Source organism: Giraffa tippelskirchi, chromosome 11, assembly GCF_054371585.1.
Source record: "Giraffa tippelskirchi isolate mGirTip1 chromosome 11, T2T-mGirTip1v1.2.pri, whole genome shotgun sequence".
In the NCBI taxonomy this organism is placed as follows: domain Eukaryota; kingdom Metazoa; phylum Chordata; class Mammalia; order Artiodactyla; family Giraffidae; genus Giraffa; species Giraffa tippelskirchi.
The window spans coordinates 9,435,771-9,458,083 of NC_137285.1; the positions used below are offsets into that span (position 1 = coordinate 9,435,771).

The 22,313-nt window shown below is 53.7% G+C and overlaps 1 protein-coding gene across 3 annotated transcripts; it reads right to left on the reverse strand.

Moving 5' to 3' along the window:
* Positions 1-645: 645 nt before the first annotated feature.
* On the reverse strand, positions 646-16,919 carry HNF1A (HNF1 homeobox A). 3 transcript variants are annotated; one of them, XM_081546173.1, is made up of 10 exons: positions 16,588-16,919; positions 8,571-8,770; positions 6,754-6,940; positions 5,710-5,951; positions 4,689-4,840; positions 4,376-4,577; positions 3,508-3,699; positions 2,337-2,458; positions 2,109-2,253; positions 646-773 (listed from the first exon to the last, which is right to left on the reverse strand). In XM_081546173.1, the coding sequence occupies exons 1-10, from the start codon at positions 16,917-16,919 to the stop codon at positions 646-648; spliced, it is 1,902 nt and encodes a 633-aa protein (XP_081402299.1). The 3 variants fall into 3 exon arrangements, with proteins under 3 accessions (XP_081402299.1, XP_081402300.1, XP_081402301.1); XM_081546174.1 differs by having other exon boundaries at positions 2,109-2,271; XM_081546175.1 differs by lacking the exon at positions 3,508-3,699.
* Between the last annotated feature and the right edge of the window lie 5,394 nt (positions 16,920-22,313).

Sequence of the window (22,313 nt, forward strand, 5' to 3'; positions counted from 1 at the left end):
GCCTCAGAAGGTGTGCTCAGGGGGGACAAATGCCAAAGAAAACCAGAGGTCACAGGCCGGGGAGAGGTTTAGCTCCGGAGGAGGAAAGCTAGAGAGGCCTGCATTTCCCCAGGCCCCAGCCCAGAGCAGCCACTCAGGTGAGGCTTAGGTTAGTGGGGGACAGGTAGGTCCAAAGGGACGTGCGGTTAATAGTAGGGCTGGGTGGAATGGCCTGATTGGGGCATAGGTGACAGAATTGGGGCCACATTGACCTATGACCTCTGCCAGCTTCATGGACTGCTGTCCTGAGAAGTGCAGCTGGCAGTTCCCTGCGGGGTGCAAGGGCTCCCAGCCTTGGGGTGGTTGTGTTCCAAGTGACAAGATTTACCCTGGGCAGCAGGGACAGCCCCTCCCCATCTCCCACCAGGAACAGGCTCTGCTCTCCAGCTCTCCACGGTCCCCACTTGTGCACTGAAGCAGCCCTCCTCAGGTTGGGGCGCCTCAGAAGCCCCCGTTTCTGAAGCTGGCAGGATGGGGATGGGGACTGAGGCACAGTTTTCCAGGGATGAGCAGCTGCCTGGTGAGCAGTAAAGGTTTGCAGGCTCAGGTGTCCTGGTCAGCTCTCCAGCAGACTATGGAGGCTCCAGGGCCCCTGGGAGGCCGTGGTTACTGGGAAGAAGAAGCCATCTGTGTGGAGATGAAGGTCTCAATGACACCGTGGTTGGATGGCAGCAGGTGGCCGTGGCCATTGGTGGAGTCGGAGCTCTGGTACAACACCAGGCTGCTGGAGGACACTGCAGAGGCAGAGGAGGCGGCTGGTGCCCGCCACGCCCGTCCTGACCCCATGCCCCACCACCACCGTCCCTGAGGGTATTCGGGATAGGAAAGTAGCACCCCACCACCTTCTGAGTCTCAGCAGGTTATTAGAACCCCAAAGTCACACCTCAGCTCTCAGGCCTTATTAACCCAGCCCGGCTCCAGGGCCACCAGGGTGTGGCCCCCACGGCCCCAGCACAGTTTAGCAAGCACGTCAGAGGAGCCCTGGTGAACTGGCGTCATGGTTAGTTTCATGCGTCAGGTTTGCCTTTTAGTCCCAGTCATGATCCAAAGCCCAGTCTAGACATTGCCGTGTATTCTGCAGATGTGGTTAACACCTACGTCAGTTGATGTTAACTAGAGATTTCCCTTGACAGTGTGGGTGGGCCTCATCCAATCAGTTGAAGCCTTTAGCACGAAAGCTGAGGCTTCCCAGAGGAGACTGCAGCAGGGCCTCCTGCCCTGCAGCTTTCAGACTTGCAGACCCCACGGTTGTATGAACCAATTCCTTAAGTGTGTGTGTGTGTATCCCTATTGGTTCTGTGTCTCAGGAGAACCCTGACTGATTCACATGGTTAATGAATGGATGTAGAGTTTGGACCTGGGTCTGGGTCCTGGCCCACCACCTCCAAGTCCCTCTCCTCCTCGAGTGCTTTCTCATTTGGAAAACAGGGATGCTGCCGCCCACCTCATGGGTCGAGCACTGAGCCTGGACCGCGGAGCCCTCAGGGACCATCCCTGCAGCCTCCAGGGCTGGATGGAGGACCCCAAGACTCACACTTAGCAAGTGGCCGCCCTGGGTCTCAGAGCCCAGCAGCCTGACTCCACAGTGCCTGCTCGTCACTGTGGCGTTGCAGGCTGCAGACTCGGGTTCTCGGGGGACGGAAATGCAGAGTTCGGGTGGGACGTGGCGGGCTCTGTGGTTGCTATGGGGGAACATGAGTCCTGACTTCCCAGGAGAAGCCAGAAATGTGTCAAAGCTCTTAATTTTTTAACTGTTGGCAACAGATTCAAAAAACGCTAAACACTGAGCCAGAGCAGCACATCCACGAGACACTTCCGGCGCCCCCAGCAAGCCCTTTCCGAGTCTCCTGATTCCGCCCTACTTCCGGTTATCTTCTTCCTCAACCCAGTTAATGGATGTTCCGGTGAGACCGGCCCGCTTCCTGTGGTTTCACACCCCTCCCGTCTCACTTCAGGGGAGCGCACAGGTGCCCCCTCGCATGTCCACACCCCCCCACACCCGCCTTGCCTACCTTCCTCCTCAGCTGTGGGGACAGCGAGAAGGGGTGGGGCGGGGCAAGGGGGCTCACCGGTGGGGCTGGCGCTGAGCCGATGGGTGGGCTGCAGCTGCTGGATGCCAGCAGGGTCCTGGCCGGGGATGTGGATGGTGGTGGCCTGAGACACCGGCGTGTGAAGCCCGGACTCGCTGGAGGCCTCAGCGTCTGAGGTGAAGACCTGGCGGAAGCGCAGCTCCTGAGCCTCCCCAGGCTTGGGCTGAGGCAGGGCCCATGGACGGGCGGGGCCGGCCCAGGCCTTACCTGCTTGGTGGGCGTGAGGCTGGCCAGGGCGCTCAAGTTGGTGGTGTCGGTGATGAGCATGGTCTGCGGAAGCAGGCCCGTGTGGGTGTACTGGGCCACCTCGGGCTTGTGACTGTAGAGGGCTGGCCAGGAGGGAAGAAAGAGGAGGTTACAGACATGGCACCTGGGTCCGGCTGGGCTCCTCCCAGGAGGGGCCTCAAGGCAGGGGCATGGGCCTGGTGAGCCCCCCAGTGGGGCAATGGTCGGGGACTCAGGGCTGATGTCTAAAACTTGGGAGCTCCAGATAGAAGAGATGGGCGCTGTCCCCAACCGCAGGGGCCTGCTCTGACTGTCTTGTGGGGAGGAGCCTGGGGGAGGCGGGGAGCCCAAACCCACCCCCGCCGTCACCTGGAGAGCGCAGGTGTGGGAAGGAACCAGAGATGCAGGTGCTGATGGGGTACTCAGTACCAGCCCCGGATGGAAGGGTCGGCGCCCAGGTGAGGGGACACATCTTATCCCCCACCTCCAGGACCCCCTCCACAGTGTAACCCAGCATTTCATCTGCAGTCCCAGCCCCCCCCAGAACACACAGACACCAGCAGAAAAGCGACACAAATCAGGTATGCTCACGTGGACTCAGATAAAAACACAGCCACCCAGATACAGACATAAATGGTGCCCTCCACCACACACACACAGACGTTCAGGTCCACAAATCCCTCATCCAAGAGTCCAAGTTCCAGAAAGGTCTGAAAACCAACAGGTGTTCATCAGGTTGGTACTAGAGCTCATCTGGTGGCAAACTCGGTTCTGAGCCTATTAACCCTGCTTCGTGGAAGTCTCCCTTTGGCTGCAGAAACCGTGGTGTTTGATGAAGAGGTGTTGGACCAAGCCTTGCTGGGAGTGTTGTATGTCCTCATGGTGTGTGCACCATATCACCTTTCTAAAAGCCGAGAGGTACACATGGCCCCAAGCGCACACAAGGGTGTGTACACATCACCACATGGATTCACACCCTGAAATGTATTCAGCCTACGGACGTGCATCTGAGCACCCCCAGAGCCTCCGTCACAGAAGCAAGCACACTTCTGTGAGTATCAGACACACACCCAGACCACAGCATCTGCCACGCAGCCCCTTCCCCTGGGTTCCCACCACCCCACCCCCCAGCAGGGGGCCAAGGGGTGCTCACCATGGGGGCTCTGCAGCTGGGCCATGGTGGCCATGAAGGGGCTCTGGGCCACGTGGCTCTGCACAGAGGGCATGAGCGGCTGCTGGTAGGAAGGGTGCAGCGGCTGCGAGAACTGGACGGGCTGCAGGGTGGTCAGGCTGCTGCCCATGCTGTTGATGACTGGCACGCTCTGTGCCTGGGTGGAGGCCAGGCCTGGAGCGATGGGAGGGGCAGGGGTCAGCCAGGCCTCTGGCCACCTCCGCGGCATCCCCAGGCCCAGCCCGGACCCCCAGGGGCACCACCCCTCCCTCCTAGAGCCAGTGGTTTGGAGGAGGGGATGAGGTAATCCGGAAACAGCCTTGCACTGCATTAAGGCCCTGGCAAGTGACTCCCCCTCTCTGAGCTGCTAGCTCACTATAAGGACAGAGAGTGTGTCAAAGAGGGTTCCCTGGTACCCTGGGGTTCCACAGCAGTGCAAAGGCCCTGGGGCTTAACTCTCTGCACCCCTTTTCCCCAGCAACTCCCTGTCTGTCATATATTGAGCTTCTGTATAATAGTTCTGTGAATAAAGTCTTTTGGTGCTTTAAAAAAAAAAAACTAAAAGCTAGAAAGCATCAGTCCCCCTTACGCTGCTCTGTTTTCCCATAGCTGTTTCACCATCTCAGGTACTGTGTAACTTATGTATTATGTTTATCGTCTGCCTCCCCTACTTGGGTGACTGAGTTCTGGGGCTTTTTGGTTCACTTGTGTATCACTGGTGGAGCATGGGGCAGGCACTCAATAAATCTATGAATGAATGAGTCCCAGTGGCTCTCCCCATTCCTGGATTCAGCGGGAGCCCCCATGAGCCCCTCACCCAGCTGGCCCCCTTCCAGCCCCACCAGCTTACCAATGACCAGGGTGGAGGCTCCCGTATTGGTGAACGTGGGGCCCAGGGAGGCAGGCTCTCCAGGCCCGATGGCCATGACCCCGGGAAGCGAGGCCATGATGAGGTTCTGGGGCTGCTGGCTGAGGCCTGGGGATGTCTGCTCCAAGCTGTGCAGTGCTGTCAGGGTGCTGACCGGGGGCAGGGGGCCCCCAGTGGCTGAGACCTCGGAGGGGAAGCCAGACTGAGTCAGGGTGGGGCCCCACCCTGCCTCCCTGGGGACTGCCCCAGAATCTCCCAGCCGAAGGGAGATGGGGGAGGGTGGGAGGACACTCACCAGCTTGGCCTCTGTGCTCAGCAGACTGTGACTGGGCTCCAGGCCGGTGGGAGACACTTGATGCAGGGGTGCAGACACCGTCACCAAGGGACCACCGCTACTTGAGGGCACTTCCGCCCCCTCACTGGTGGCAGGCTGTCCATAGCGCACGCCTGGAGTGGGAGCAGTGTCCAGCCTCAGCACCCCACTTCCCTGCCCGTGTCCATGGCCCCCAACACCCCAAACTTTATTGGCTTGCTCGGGCCACTCGCACCATCTTTCTCTATGCAGCCAGCAGATTTTGCTGGAGTATCCACTTCCTGCCAGCCCCTGTGCTGGCTGCTTGTTCAACCCCTTGGACACAAGCTTTGTGTTTTATTAGCTCTGTGGCCCCCACTGCCCAGGGCTACACCGGACATGCAGTCGATGCTCAATGAAAGACAACAGAGCCAAACTGAACTGAGGCTAATGAAATTAAACCGCGGCAAACTTGAATAGAATGAATTGGAATTAGTTGAATGAAACCGATCAAGCTGAATCAAACCCGAAATGAGCTGAGATTGATTGAATCAAACTGGATCAAATCGCGTTGGATTGAAATTGAACTGAGCGATACGAGGTTAACTGAATTTCCTTGAAATACGTTTAGTTAAACTGATCAATTGGGAATGGGATTGGACCAAACTGTATGAAATTTAAATGAAACTCAGATTAGAGTGAGTTGAACTGGATTGACTTGAAGTGAACTGAGCTGAAAGGAATTGAGTTGGCTTGATTGGGAATGAATTGCAGCAACCAAAATCCAGTGGGGTGGGAGTGAATGGAGTGGACGGAAGAGAGGGCAGTGGTTGGAGCTGAGTGGTCAGAGGAGTGGAGAGGGGTGGGGTGGATAGGGCAATGCTGAATAGTGGAGTTGGAGCCATAATGAGGTGCTAAGTGGTTTGCGGGGCTGCTGCCCCTGGAGCGGTGCTCCCCAACTCTCCCACCTACCCCCATATTCCCTCTGCCCACTGCCCAGTCCCCCTGCCCACATAGCACTCACCATGGACCTTACTGGGGGAGAGGGCGGGCGGGGGCAGGCCAGGGGAGCTGTGGGCAGGCAGCACAGGGCTGGGACCTGGCCCCGGTGGCGGCCCGCTGTATGTGTCCATGGCCAGCTTGTGCCGAAAGGCTTCTTCCTTGCGGCGATTGGCAAACCAGTTGTAGACACGCACCTCTGTGACAAGGTTGGAGCCCAGCCCCTGGGCCTGCGATGGTGACACCCCCCTCTGGATGCACTCCGCCCTGCAGAGATGGGCACTGTGAGCCTCCCGGGGCTGGGGGAGGGTTCTGAGAAGCAGGGCTGTCTACCTAAGCGTCTGTTGAAGCTAACAGACCTGGCTCCCGAGCCCAGTCTGCTCTGCGATCTTGAGCAAATGGCTTAGCCTCTCTTGAGTCTCTTCATACAGAGTGAGCACAGTAAGCGGAGGGTGAATGACACAAGCAGCCCCACTCAGGGGCTCTTGGGTAGGCGGGGCAGCAGTTCCTAACCATATTGGCACCAGGGACCGGTTTCGTGGAAGACAGTTTTTCCATGGGCTGGGGAGTGGGGAATGGTTTTGGGGTGATTCAAATGCATTACATTTATTGTGCACTCTGTTTCTGTTGGGGCTTCCCTCTGCCTGCAATGCAGGAGACCCAGGTTCGATCCCTGGGTCAGGAAGATTCCCTGTAGAAGGGAACGGCTACCCATTCTAGTATTCTTGCCTGGAGAATTCCATGGACAGAGGAGCCTGGCAGGCGTCCATGGGGTCACAGAAAGTCGGACACGACTGAGTGACTAACATTTGTTTCTATTATTATTACATCAGCTCTACATCATGTCATCAGGCATTAGATTTGAAGGTTGGGGACCCCTGGGTGAGGGGTTGGGTGCCAGAAATAGAGCTAGGTTTCAGGCCCTGAGCAGGAGCTGAGAACTCCTGAGCCAACAACAGGAGCTCTCAAAACCAGGGGAGACTCCCTCGGGATCCAGAGCCCTCCTCACCTTCCCTAGCCTCTCCCCAGCCCAGACCCAGCCAGCCCTGCTGGCCGCCAACCATTCTACCTGTTGCACTCCTCCACCAGCGCCTCCCGCTCCTCCTTGCTGGGGTTCTTTTGCCTCTCATAGGCCTGGAACAGGATCTGCTGGGATGCCGGGCCCCATTTGAAACGGTTTCTGCGCCCCTTCTTGGTCGGTAGCTCATCTCCCGCGGGCTCTTCAATCAGCCCACCCTGGCCTGCGTGGGTGAACTCTGTGGGCACAGAGAGTTGTGAGCAGGATACTGGCCAGTCCCACCTTCCCACATCAGCCTGAGCATGCCCCTGCTTCTCTCTCATTCCTAGGGTGCTGAGCCAGAGGAACTTACAGCTCGAACCCAGAAATCGCCTAATCCAATGATGACAAACACACAGCACACTTGTCACCCCTTGCCTCACCTGTGTCCGAGGCAGACATCTCTAATCAGCCCCTGCACACTTTCCTGCTGGGCCAAGACATAATCTCACAGTCCTCAAAACAAGGCTCCAGGTAAGTATCACCTTTTATTCACATTTGACACATATGCCATCCCATTTTACAGATGATGTGACTGAGGGTCAGGGAGGTTAAATATTTTCCCAGGGCCACACAGTAGAGCAGAAACCTGAACTTGTATCTCCTGAGTAGATTCAAGAGTTATTTTCAACATTTGAGACTTGAAAATCAAGCTTAAAATACAAGTATTAGCGAGGAGAGAAGAGACCCAGCCACTTTCTCAGCTGATTCTTTGGTAGGAGGCCAGTTAATGGCACCTCCAAATAACAGAACAGCTAGCTGCCCTTCAAACAGCAGGGGAAATATATATATATTATATGGCTCATGTATGCACGGGGTCATCCCTGGTGGCTCAATGTTCACCATATTCTTGCCTGGGAAGCCCCATGGGCAGAGGAGCCTGGAGGGCTACAGTCCATGGGGTCACAAAAGTGACATGACTGAGTAACTAAACAGCAGCAGTACAGGTATATATTACCTCTGGAAGGATCTGTACGAGACTAGGAATGCCCGTGGCTGCTTTAGGAGAAGACACCTAATTTTTATTGTAAAATCTTTCTTCTGTTTTTTTAAAACTAAGTATGAGCATTGCCTTAAAAAAAAAAAACCTCGATAATTAGAAACATCAAAAAACATCTTTTTTACACTTAGGCTCAAAAGTGTGGAAGGGCACTTGGGATTCTGTGGGGTATGAAGCTTAGGTGGTAAAACCCACCATGCCCTGAATGAGAACGCTCCTAGCTCTCCCCAGGTTTGCTGCGGAGGGTTCCCTGAGTGTACACCTCGCCTCTGAGCCTTCACTGATGCTGTTCCTTCTACCTGAAACACCCTTCCCTGCATCTTCAGGGGTCGAAATTCAATGGACACTTCAAGACTTAGTCAAGAGGTCATATTCTTTTTGTGATCCCTCCTGATGCCCCTGCCTCCCTGAGGAAGAGGAGCTGCTCCTCTGCGAGCTCAACACTTGGAAATGTTCCCTGTGGTGCCCTGCGCTGGGCCTGGCACGTGGTGTGTGCTCCAGAAACGCTGGCTCTCGTTGGTTTTATCACTTTTTAATTCTTGTCTCACCGAATCATGCGGATTTGTCCTCCCGCTTCCCCTCCGCACAGGACACTCTTAGAAGGCAGGGACCCAGTTCATCCGTCTCTCAACGCCCAGGATCAACCCTCCTCCCCTCCCCACAGAACAGGTGATACACGCTGGTTGAATCACCCCCGCCCGCCCCTCGACCTCGTCCATCTGCCTGTCCGAGGAATGGGGAGGGGACGAAACTTCCAGCCCCCACCCTCGAGCTGCAGGGAGTCCCAGGCCCTGCCGGGAAGATGGGGCTACTGCCGGTCATTACTTACGCTGGGCCACCTCTCGTTGCTTGCGGACGTACCAGGTGTACAGGGCGGCTCGCTTCTGCGTCTTCATGGGCGTGCCCTTGTTGAGGTGCTGGGACAGGTGGGACTGGTTGAGGCCGGTGGTGTCGACCACCTCCCTCTGTGGGATGTTGTGCTGCTGCAGGTAGGACTTGACCATCTTGGCCACGCGCCACGGGTCCTCCCTGAGGGAAGGATGGTCTGCTGAGCCAGGGGTGGGTGCTGGGAGCTCTGTCCACCCAGGAGGCAGGGATGCTGGATGCAGACAGGTGTGGAGCCCAGGGGCCTGCAGCTGACTCAGGGACAGGGAGTGTCAGGACACAAGGACATGGGGGCAGAGATTCGCAGACACATACACGTGCCAGACATGTAGACACAGGCCCCAACCAGCCCTGCACACACACAGGAACAGGTAAAGGTTTAGAAACACACAGGGACACACGGACACACATGTGGACTTAAACAGACTCCCCCTGGAAGATGCACAGGCCCATGGGAAGGATCCTCACCTTTGTGCCTCCGTTAAAGACCCCTCCCCATTCTACCTAGAAATGTTATTTGTGACTGTGTCTTATCCACTGAGAGACTGTAAACACCTGGAGGGAAAGAACTGTCTGGTTCTCAGCACCCAACATAGGCCTGACATGGAATATGCCCTTGGTGACTATATAAATGAATGAGTGTATGTATATATGGATGGATGGATGCATGGATGCATGGATAGGTAATGTGATGGCCAATGGATTGATGGTGGGTGGTGGGTGAGAGGATGGATGGATGGATAAATGGGATGGTTGATGGGTAGATGGTAGATAAATGGACGGATAGGTGGGTGTATGGATGGACAGATGGTAGCGTAGATGGGTGGGTAAGTGGATAAAAGCATGGATAGATGGATGGATGGGTGGATGGATAGGTAATGGGATGATCAATGGATTGATGGTGGATGTGAGTGAGAGGATGGCTGATGGATGAAGCAATGTGATGGTTGATGGGTAGATGGATGGATGAACAGGTGGTAAGGTAGATGGATGGATGAGCAGTTGAAAGCATGGACGGATGGATGTGTGGATGGATAGGTGGGTGGGTGGATGGATAGATGAGACTGATCTACTGGAAAAAAAGTTGGATCTGCCAACAAGGCGAGAAACATGATTCTCCCACTTGACAGCCAGGGTCACTGAGGCTCAAAGCACTGTGTCACATGTATCTCTTGCCCAGGGTCATGGGGTCAGCCCAGCAGAGTCCCACCCCAGCTGAAGAGATTTAGTTCTAACTCGGCTTATCTGGTAGAAATTACAGAGTGTCAGAATGCCTCCTGAAAATCTGCACTAAGCCCTAGACAGTGGCGTGGCCAGAGTCCGCACAGCCCTGAGGTGGATGGCTAGTTTTTCAACAGAGTCCCAGGGTTAGGGGCTGGCATCCCAAGAACTTCTTGTAAGAAAAAAATGTACATAGTTCTGTCACTGGAGGAATTCAAGGGACCCGAGGCCACTGTGGCTCAGCCTCCTGTCCTCTGCTCACCGTGGGGAACAGAAAGGGTCAGGCTGCCTGTATGATATAAATTCTTCTCTCTCCCTCTCCTGCACTGTCTCAGCCTTCTTCTTCCCTTCATCCTCTCCTGAGCTTCTATTACCTCACGTGTCAGATACAACCGTGCTGAGAGAGGCAAAACTGGGATCTGAACCCAGGTCTGTGCAATCCCAAGCCTGTGTTCCCACCACCTTTTTGCAGTGATTTGCTTTTAGAAATCGGAGGCTTCCGATACTGGCACGTGTGACGAATGGCGTGTGCGGGAGGTGATGTGTTGCTGTGTCACGTGCCGCAGCCAAAGATTGGAAACAACCTAAACGTCCAGCAAAAGGATGCTGATCAACCAAATTGCGGTGCCTCCCTCGAATGCAGCCATAAAAGCCCACTGAGAAAGCTCTGTGTAAGCCCAGCTGGAACAATTTGTCTGATACATCTGCTGTGTGGGGTCTTCCCTAATGGTCCAATGCTAAAGAATCCACCTGCCAGTACAGGAGACACAGGTTCGATCCCTGGTCCTGGAGGGTCCCACATGGCCTCAGGGCAACCGAGCCCATCCGCCACAACTGCTGAGCCTGTGCTCTAAAGCCTGGGAGCCACAACTCCCGAGCCCAGGTGCCCCAACTACTGAAGCCCATGTGCCCTAGAGCCCGTGCTCCCCAACAAGAGAAGCCACCAGTATAAGAAGCCCACACACTGCAACTAGAGAAAAGCCCACATAGCCACGAAGACCCAGCACAGTCAAAAAATAAACAAAATTATATATTTAAAAAAAAATAATAAAATTTAAAGTGGGACAGGGACTTCCCTGGTGGTCCAGTGGTTAAGACTCTGTGCTCCCTAGGCAGGGGGCCCGGGTCAGGGAACTAGATCCTATATGCCTCTGCTAAGAGCCCGCACGAGGCAACGAAGCTCTTGCATGCCGCAGTTAAGACCCAGCACAGCCAAATTTTTAAAAAAAATTTTTAAGTTGGATAAAAGAAGATTTCTACATATTTGCTTGTGTTCACATAAAATACCAGAAGGATACAGAATGAACTGGAGACACTGATTGGATGCTAGGGATGCGGCGGGGCGGGGGGCTTTTCTCTGTTACTCTTCTGCACTTTGTAAATTATATGATACAGGATCATGTATCATATATATCAATATCATGTATTGATAATATACTACATAGATCATGTTTAAAACTGAATTGTGGAAAAAAAAAATCTAAAAGCAAATTAACCCTGCCCCCAGCACTCTAAAGCCCACCCTGCAGTGCCTTCTCCCCTGGCCCTTCTCTTTCCTCCAAGAACCAGTCTCGCCTGCCCCTCTGACGGTGCCCTTCTGAGACACAAGGGCACAGAGACCTTCATCCTCATTGGCCCTCTGAATTCCTCCTTTTTTATCAGCAGTTCTCATATAGGCCGGGAGGAAGGGAAGATAGGGACTGCTGCTGCTGCTGCTAAGTCGCTTCAGTTGTGTCCGACTCTGTGCGACCCCATAGACGGCAGCCCACCAGGCTCCCCCGTCCATGGGATTTTCCAGGCAAGAGTACTGGAGTGGGGTGCCATTGCCTTCTCTGAAGATAGGGACAGATGCAGTTAAAACAATCAGCAGTCAGTCCAGCAAAGTCCCCTTCATGTAAAAATAGTAGCCGGGAGAATGCGTGTTTTTGAGTATTCACAGTGAGCCAGGCACTGCACTAAGGGCTGGTCATTTAAATCTTAACATAACCCTAGGAGGTAGGGACTACTTGTCCGCTCATTTCACAAGTGAGAAAACTGAGGCTCAGAAAGGTGCATGCTTGGTCCAAGGAGACCTCACTGGGACTCAGGACTGTTTTGCTTTGCCTGTACCCCTGACATCTCCCTGAACCCTGTCTCCCTGCTTTCAGGGGCCCTTAGAAGCCTCTCCTCCCTGCCACCCACCCCCTCCACCAGCTCCCCAGATGCCAGTCAGTCCTGGGAGGGAAGGGCAGGACAAAGTCCAGCCTTGTGCTCCACGGCAAACACGTTTATCTGATTCCGGGGCTGGGCTGCCCCTGGCCTTCCTCCTCCCCCAACTGCAGTCATCCCCCTCCTGAGAGAGGTCCTCCCTCCCTCCGTCTCTTCTCCAGAGAGAAGGAGCCCAGTCTTCCTTGAGCAGCGCCTCTCCAGGCTCAAACTAAAGATCTGCTGTCTCTCGCTGTCCATCTGACCCTATGTGTCTCTGTCTGTCTGTCATTGTTTCACACACTCTCTCTTTCTGTCCTTTGTCTCTGTTTTCTGCTTTCTCCACCTCCATGAAACACACACACACACACAGTCTCCAAGAACAGGGCTCTTTTCAGGACATGTTCCCCAAGGCAGAACTAAGAGGCCAGGTCTCCAGGCATCACCCGCTTTCACGCTAATGGGTTTGAGTCAAACCAATCCCCGGTTTGAATCCCACCACTGTGATTTCACACCCGTCGTGTACACGCTTCTCATCTGCCCTGTAACAGGATGACAGATCCACTTCTGCCTCCCAGTTGTCTGTTGGGAGAACTGGATGAGTTTCTAGTAGGGGTGAAATGCTGAGGTCAGGGCCAGGCACACAGTAAGTGCTCAGTAAGTGGAATGATATTGTTACCACCACCACCTCCATCATCACCATCCACAACTTAGTCCTGGGGCCTCCCAGCCCCACAGCAGAGGGAAGAAGGCTCAGGAATGGTGGAGATCTGCCCATATGTCCCTCCTCCCACCTCCTGCTGGTTCTAGAGTCCCTCAGAGGTTTGAGACTTTGGGCCTCTTGCTCACAGGCCCATGGGATTTTGGTGGGTCCAAGGTTGCAGAGCTGAGAGACCAGCCTGAAGGGCCATTTATCTAGAGGGGAGCTGAGTTCTCAGCATGAACCCCAGCTCTACCACTCACCCTCCAGGTGGCTCTGGGAAGTTGCTTAACCTCCATGTGCCTCAATTTCCTCAACCGTGACAGGGGGCTAATAATATTTCATAGGTTATCAGGAGGAGAAAATGAGTTTCATGCATTTGTAAGCCCTTCATAAGCTCTAGGGGACTTCCCAGGTGGCTCAGTAGTAGGGAATCCGCCTGCCAATGCAGGAGACGCAGTTTCGATCCCTGGGTTGGGAAGATCCTCTGGAGGAAGAAATGGCAACCCACTCCAGTATTCTTGCCTGGGAAATCCCATGGACAGAGGAGGCTGGCAGGCTACAGCCCATAGGATCTCAGAGTCGGACATGACTTAGTAACTGAGCATGCCTGCATGCATGAGCCCTAGAGAACTGCATGGAAATCAGTCAATGGTTAACAGTGAGACTGATGGAGGAGGGTAAAGAGGGAGATGAACGTGTCAAAGACAGACACGCGACCTCAGAGTGCTGTGTCAAGTGTGGAGGACTTGGGTCCAAGTCCTGGCCTTACTGCTTTGTAAGACTACCTCAGGCAGGTCACTTTGCCTCTCTGAGCCGTAGTTTGCTCATCTGTAAAATGGGACCATTGATAATAGTTATTTGTTGCACTTACATGCTGCTTAACCCTGTAGGTAAGCGTTATGATCAGCTCTGCCTTGTAGAAAACACTGGGCTCAGAAAACTGAAACTGCCTGCCCCAGCCGAGCTGGGGATCAAGTCCAGGCAGGCTGACCTCAGTCAGGGGTGTCAAATTGTCCCACCTCAGCCCCTGTCTTCCTGTGTCTCTGGGCCTTGGTGCTGCCCAATGGAGAGTACCAGAGACCCTCGAGTTGGAGCCCCTCAGGGACAGGAGGGCCTAGGAGGACACTCAGGAAGGAGCCCTGGGGACAGGCTCCTCCCTGGGCCATAGCAGCAGATGTCCCCAGGGCTCAGAGAAACCTGGTTGTCACTTATTCATTTCATGAAGTGTGTCAGCTACCGGGCTGGAGATCAGGGGTTCTGCGTGGTGAACACAGCTCTGGAAGAGCTTCAGTAGTCACGGCCCGAGACAGAAAACAGACAAATAAGATGATCATAAGTAATGATACATTTCAGGAGAAAGTCAACGAAAATAGTGGAAGAGAGAGTGATGATGCTGGGACCTACCTTTAGATGGGATGATCAGGGAGGGCCTCCCCAACGAGGTGATATTGGAGCAAAAAGGGGAAGGAATTGGTCATGGGAAGATCTGGAAAGAAGGTTCCAGGGAGAAGGTACAGCACATGCAAAGGTCCTGAGGTGGGAATCAGTGAAGTCAGTGTAGTGTAAGTGGAGGAAAGTGGTGGTGGGGGGAGAGGTACCTGAGGAAGAGGTCAGGGAGCCAGGGTGGGCGGGAAGTGTGAATTTTACTCATTGTCCAGGTCAGGGAAACCAAGGCAGGATGAGAAGAGACATGTCCAAGGTAACACTGGGTCACACCTGGCTTCCTGGGGAAGTCCTACCCCTTTGCCATCCTTTCCAGCCTCAACTTCCCCCACCGCCCAGGGCCGACACGGGGGTCCCCCACCCCTCTGCAGCCTGTGTCCTGAGGCTCAAGGCCCCACTTTCCCCCCTCGGGGCGTTTTCAGATCCCTTTTGTTACCTGAACAATAAGTAACCCAGGTAGTTAGTTATAAACTCCGCAGGAACAAGGAGCTGGTTGATAATTTATAGCAACATCTCAAATTTAAATGGAAAGTAAATAGCATGCTGTTAGCATTAAAGAAAACCCAATCGGGGAGGGAGGCAAGCACTCCAGCTTCCTCGCAGCTTGGGGCACCTCGCTCTCTCCCGAGCCCCTTCTCCCAGCTGCATGTCAGCCCCAGGCCCCTCCTGGCTCCTCCGCTCCACTCAGCTTCTCCAGGTCTCTCTCTCCATCTTCCGAGATGCGCGCCCCCCCATCCCTTCCTTCTTGTCTCCCCTCTCTCCCTCCGCCTCCAGGTCTCTGCTGGTCCCCAGGGAGCACTTTGACCCCTGCTTCCTGCTTGAGTGCTGTGGATCAAGCCTTCCCATCCACCCATCATCTACTCAAGGGGCTACTGGTCAAGAGGCCCCACCCAGTCAGGTAAGGCCTTTGGTACCCCCGCTTACCCATTACTCCCCCCTGAAAGCCCCCAGGCCCATCTGGGGCCCTGAGCAGTTCTGGCCAGCCCCACCCTGTCCGGGTTGCCCTCTCCCTGGGTCTGGTGATGCCTGACTCTATGCCCCTCCCCTGCAGCCCAGCAGGGCCCTTTGCCCTCCTCCTCCTGCCAAGTTAGGGGGCCCTGGCTGTTCCCCTGCCCCCTCCCCGGCCCTCAGAAGGCCTGGCAGGCCCTGAGGGCTCCCTGAGGGATGGATCCTGCCCTCCCCCACCCCAGGCTGGGATCTGGACCTTGGACAGAAAAGAGATGGTCTTTGGGAACTCTTCCTCAGCAACCACCGCCCCCTCAGTCACCCCCAGTCACCCCCAGCTCCAGCCCGGTCCTGGCGATTGAGGGCACCCAACAGAGGGACGAGGGACGTGGAGCCCCAGCTGGGTCGCCTTAGTCCAGCTCCTTCCCCTCTCTGAGCCCGTTTCCTTTCTTCATCCTTATCTGTATGTAGCTTCCTCCAGAGTTCATCTCAACATTGCCCGAAATGACACCTGTGAAACCTCAGCCTGGCACCCCTCCCTGGGCTGTTAGGAGGGAGGTTACAGAGCCTCGGAGGTGGGGCTGTCCCTGCAGCCCCCAGGCTCCCCTTCCCTCACCTCCAACCTCCCCCACCCCCGCCTGGGGGGGAAGTCGGAGTTGGCTCAGGCCTCCCCAGGCCACCAGCCCTACAAGTTAATGATCACAGGCCTTATCAGAGCCTTTTGCCATTTATAAATTTATAAAACAAAAGAGAAATAATAAAGCCCATGGGTAATTAGTAACCAGCTCAGCTCTGCTGAGGAGAGGGGAGCAGCGAGCTCAGACCCACCCCGTCCTCGTCCTCCGGGAGATGGGGAGAGCCAGCCGATGGGTGGGGGTACGGAGGCTTCTAGCGGAGGAGGGGGTGCCTGAGGCTGTGCTGGAAAGGGGAGCAGCTCCCCTCCTGAGGCTCCATTTCCCGCAGGTAAGAAAGACCTGGGTTCTCCCGGCTGAAAGCTCAAGTTCTGGGGAGGTCAAGGGGGCTCCCCAAAACCCCAGCCAGGGGTGTGCCCCGATGCTTAGCTGGGAAGTTAGGATTGGGGAACTAGAAATGCACTTGGTAGCTAAAAATTCCCACCACCACCCCTTCCCTGGTTCTCTCCCTGGGTACTCAAATTGTGGATTTTCTGCTTTGTTATCATCTGGAGTTCCCCTGTGGGGCATGCCCCACTTCCCAAGCTCTGGGCTGGAAGCCTTGGCTTATGGGGACGGGACCCTGCAGAGGGCCGGATCGGCCGCTGGAGACTCTGACCTCCAAGCCAGAACACCCCCTCCCACCACCTCCAAGCTCTAACAGGCCCTGTCCCCGTCGCAACAACCAGGCTACAGACCATAGGACTCTGGACTGGGAAGGGCCAGGCAGGAGCCGAGGGTGGGTCCCTCTCTTGGGGCTCCCTAGGAGCGGGGGACAAGGGAGGGGTCCTTACTGCAGCAGGGTCTCCACCACGGCCTTCTGGTGGGCCGCCTCCTCCGGGCTGAGGCTCTCCAGCTCCTTGAGGATGGGTGGTGTGAAGTCGTCCCCATCATCATCCGTCTCGTCCTCTGAGCCCCTGGTCTCCCCCAGCCCATTGGGCAGCTCGGCCAGCTCCCCTCGGCCGCCGCCACTGCCGCAGGACTCCCCCTTGTCCAGGGGGCCATCTCCAGCCAGCAGGTAGGGCCCCGGCTCACCCAGCGCCTGGATAAGTGCCTCTTTGCTCAGGCCTGACTCTAGCAGGGCCGCCAGGAGCTCCGTCTGCAGCTGGCTCAGTTTAGAAACCATGGCTCCACTAGCGCCGGGCCACGCGGCCCGGGGCCACCGAGCCGGCCGCCTCCCCCAACCCTGTGGGCTGGCTCCGTGCTGGCCGGCCCGCAGGCAGGCCCCAGCCAGGCTTCTTGCACCCGCTGCCCCCCCCAAACCCCACTAACCAAGCCCTGTGGGCACCCCCAACCCCCAATCCTGGCCCCAGTGGCCAGTGAATCAGGGCCCCTGCCCGCTCTGTTTACATTGGAGCTGGGGAAATTCTCCAAGGTTCATATTTATCCGTGTGCTTAGCGAAGGGACTGAACTTTGGACTTCACCCTGTGCAGTGCAGGCCTCATGGCAGTGCAGAGAGTGCTAGAGCCGCGGCCTTCAATGGGAGTGGGGAGAGTGGTGGGTGGGGGAGGCGGCGATGGGGGGCCCAGACAGCTGGGGTGCAAGGTGCTGGGAGCTGGGGAGGCCTCCGGGTGACCAGCATCCGGTCCCACCCCTTCAGGACCTTGTAGTGGGTCAGGCTGGAGCAAGAGAACCAAACAGCAGGTTCCCCTTGGGAACAGAAGCAGCAAGGATTTCCAGGCTGTTGGGCCAACTCTCCTCAAGGGCAGGGCAAGGTCACATCCATTTGGGGACGCCCCCCACAGCCAGCCCAGGCACCAGGCCTTCCCAGGAGGAAAAACGCATTGACTCATGTCTACTGTGGACTGGGTCTGTAACTCACGTCATTACCTCCATGCAGCCCCCTAACAGCTGTGAGTGGGTACAGGGATTATGCCCATTTTACAGAGGAGGAAATTGAGGCTCTGCGAGGGTAAGCAACTCACCTAAAGTCACGCAGCTAGCAGGGACAGGACCCGCAGGGTGGAAGCAGGGTGAGGCTACTCAAGTTCTTGACTCAGGCGCAAATTTTAAGGGGATGATGGAAAAACTCAGTAAATCTAGATAAAATAATAGTTTATATAAGGATATTAAAAATTCTAAATTAATGCAAACCTTAAAAGAATTTAAAAGAAATATCCACACAAAAACCTGCACATGAATGTTCACAGCAGAATAATTCACCATAGCCAAAAAATCAAAAAAACATAAATATCCATCAGTGAAAGAATGGATAGAAAAAAATCTAGTCCGCCTGTACAATGGCAAATTATTTGACCATAAAAAGGAGTGAGGGTTTCTCTGATGGCATCCATCTGCCATGCAGGAGACTCGGGTTCGATCCCTGAGTCAGGAAGATACCCTGGAAAAGGAAATGGCACCCCACTCCAGTGTTCTTGCCTAGAGAATTCCATGGACAGAGGAGCCTGGTGGGTTACAGTCCATGGGGTCGCCAAGAGTTGGACACGACTGAGCGACTGAGCACACACAGCAAAAAGGAGTGAAGCCCTGATTCATACTACAATAGGCGTGAATCTGGAAGACATTATGCTAAGTGAAAAGAAGCCAGACACAAAAGGCCATCGATTGTACGATCCCCCGTGTAGGAAACATCCAGAATAGGCAAGTCCATATGGACAGGAAGTGGATTCACGGTCGCCAGGGTTTGGAGGGATGGGGTGGGGACAGGGAATGGCTATTTGGTGGGAACAAGATTTCTTTGGGGACGATGGAAATGTTCTAATATTGATTGCGTGATGTTACACAACTCTGTGACTTTACTAAAAAATGCTAAATTTTGCAGTTTAAACAGACAAACTTTATAATATATGAATAAAATATATTTCTTAATTAATGCCAAAAGTCTGATGAACAAAAAATATCAAATTTTAAATAGAAGCAGGTTCCAGCCCTCCCTCACTTCCCACTGATCCCAGCCCTGGACAAAAACTCATCCTCACACCCCACCCACCCACCTCTTCCCTTTTCCAGTAAGAGCCTGGACAAAACTTCCTGCTGTCTGTTCCCTGGGGTGGCCGTAAGCCCCCAGAACAAGGGGTGCACACCATTGCCTGGAGTGGGTAGGGTGGTGCTGAGGAGCCCCCGGGCTGGGGCACCTTTCAGGGGACTGCGGAACCAGAGTCAAGCTTGACAACAGTGGAAGGGAGAAGGCGTTATTTGGCCAGGAGGCTCTCGCTGCAGACCAGGCCGGGCCAGCAGAGGGAAAAGAGGGCTGGTCAAGTCTTCATTTTTGCATTTAGTTGACGCATCCAGCAACTGTGAGGCCCATGTGGCCATTGAGCACCTGAAATGTGGCTGATGCCTCTGGCCGAAACAACAATATTTTAGGTGAAAGTTTTTAATTTTATTTTTTGTGTGTGTGTATTTAAAAAAAAAAAATTTTAGCCACATTCCACGGCCTATGGGACCTTAGTTCCCCAGCCAGGGATCGAGCTCATGGCCCCTGCATTGGAAGCATGGAGTCTTAACCACTGGACTGCCGGGGAAGTCCCCAAAGTTTTTAATCTTAAGACTGCATTTTTAAACATTTTACATTAAAAATTAGAAACCTTAATTTCACCCATTTCTTCTTACTTTCATAATGGTACCACTGGAAACATTTAGATCACATTTACGGCTCACATCCTATCTTTATTGGACTGTACCGCTCTGTCATTTACTTACATTGCTGTTGTTCGGTTGCTCAGTCGTTCCCACTCTTCATGATCCCATGGACCGCAGCACGCCAGGCTTCCCTGTCCTTCACCATCTTCCAGAGTTTGCTCATATTCATGTCCATTGAGTCAGGATGATGTTTGCTATTTATGGTCTGTCTGCCTCACTCCTCCCAGGGCTCAGCTTTTGTCTGTCTTGTTCACTCCCAGTGCTTAGAATGTTGCCTCATCCGTACTTAGTAGGTACTCAATAAATATTCATGGAATGAATACATTTCATTGCACACCGACCATGTATACTTAGCTCTGCACTAAGCTTTAGTAATGTATGAAATGCTCAGAACCACTCTACGAAACAGGTACTGTTATTCCCATTCTGCGGAGAAGAAAACAGAGGCTCAGAGGGGTGGAACGGCTTGCTCAGAGTCCCCCTAAAGCCTGGCAATCTAGCTGCACAGGATGGTGCTGGCAATTGCCCCTTGGGAAAGTGGGACCCCCACATTTCTTCCAGCTCTTCCCTTTATCTCAAGTAAAAGTAGCTTTGGGGTCAGGCACCTCACCGCTGGGGGCAGAATCCTCAAGTCCAGCCGAAGGTCAGGGAGGATGCCGTGTGCTGTCACCTCATGGCTCTCCCCCTTCTTACCCCTGCAGCTGCCCCTCGGAGACTCTTACCTAGAAGGTGGAGCCAGATTTGGTGGGACTTGAATGCCCATCACGACATTTTTTTGCCACACCAAGAGGCAAGTGGGATCTTAGTTCCTCGACCAGGGATCAAACCTGCGCCTCATCGGTGGAAGCACAGTCTTAACCACTGGACCACCAGGGAAGTCTCATGGCACGACCTTTAAACGCCTTAATTTCTGGGGCCCCCGGCAGCCAGGGGCCTGAGCCAGTGACTTGGGGATGGGAGGTGGATTTAGTTGGGAGGGGGACCAAGAGCGGGAGTGGGTAGATCCTCCAGGGGTCTAAGGAGAGAGGCCCCCCAGGGCCCAACTGCAGCTCCCACTGCACACAAAGGCTGTTGTCCTGGGCCTCCTGAGTAGGGCTCCCGCTCTTGAATGAGAAGGGTGTCAGATATTGATGCTTGGCAAACAGAAAGGTGTGGATCTAGGCCCAAATCTGCCCTTCTTCACAATCAGGGGACACATCTGAATGGACATAGAGGTTGAGAACGGCATTCTGCCTTCTTGAAAATCACATGGAACCTGGTGTGAATTTCACAGACCCCTCACACACACCCGACCCCAATGGGTGGGTGGCCTCAGGCAACGAGTTTGCCTTTATTGACTTATGTATAAAACTTCGCAGTCCATGGAATTCTCCAGGCCAGAATACTGCAGGGGGTAGCCTGTCCCTTCTCCAGGGGATCTTCCCAAGCCAGGGATCGAACCCAGGTCTCCCACATTGCAGGCAGATTCTTTACCAGCTAAGCCACAAGGGAAGCCCTTGAAAATGCATGTAAATTGAAAGAAAAATAATATTTTGGTTTCTTCTTCAGTGACTCTTTGCGACCCCATGGACTGCAGCACGCCAGGCCTCCCTGTCCATCACCAACTCCCCGAGCTTGCTCAAACTCATGTCCAGCAAGTCGGTGGTGCCCCCTCATCCATCTCATCCTCTGTCGTCCCCTTCTCCTCCCGCCTTTAATCTTTCCCAGCCTCAGGGTCTTTTCAAATGAGTCAATTCTCCACATCAGGTGGCCAAACCATTGGAGTTTCAGCTATAGCATCAGTCCTTCCAATGAATATTCAGGACTTAGTTCCTTTAGGATCAACTGGTCTGATCTCCTTGCTGTCCAAGGGACTTTTAAGAGCCTTCTCCAACACCACAGTTCAAAAGTATTAATTCTTCAGTGCTCAGCTTTCTTTAGTCAAACTCTCACATCCATACATGATTACTGAAAAAACCATAGCCTTGACTAGACAGACCTTTGTTGGCAAAGTAATGTCTTTGCTTTATAATATGCTGTCTAGGTTGGTCATAGCTTTTCTTCCAAGGAGCAAGTGTCTTTTAATTTCATGGCTGCACTCACCATCTGCAGTGATTTTGGAGCCCAAGAAAAGAAAGTCTGTCACTGTTTCCACTGTTTTCCCATCTATTTGCCATGAGGTGATGGGACTGGATGCCATGGTCTTTGTTTTTTGAATGATGAGCTTTAAGCCAACTTTTTCACTCTCCTCTTTCACTTTCATCAAGAGACTCTTTAGTTCTTCTTCGCTTTCTGCCATGAGGGGTGTCATCTTCATATCTGAGGTTATTGATATTTCTCCCGGCAATCTTGATTCCAGCTTGTGCTTCATCCAGCCTGGCATTTCACATGATGTACTCTGCATATAAGTTAAATAAACAGGGTGACAATATACAGCCTTGACATACTCCATTCCCAATTTGGAACCAGTCCGTTGTTCCATGTCCAGTTCTAACTGTTGCTTCTTGACCTGCATACAGATTTCTCAGGAGGCAAGTAAGGTGGTCTGGTATTCCCATCTCTTTCAGAATTTTCCACAGTTTGTTGTGATCCACACAGTCAAAGGCTTTGGCATAGTCAAAAAAGCAGAAGTAGATATTTTTCTGGAACTCTCTTGCTTTTTCTATGGTCCAACGGATGTTGGCAATTTGATTTCTGGTTTCTCTGCCTTTTCTAAATCCAGCTTAAACATATGGAAGTTCTCGGTTCACATACTGTTTCTTCTTAAATAATCCTAAGTGTGTACTAATGAAATAAGTGGATTTATTGGGCTCTATACAACTGCTCAAACCTGGGAATTAGATTGAACATGAGCCCCTTCATTTCCCATCCCACAATAATTTTTACATGAAACTTTTTTCTTTTAATCAGAATAACTGCCATAAACCCAGCTTCACA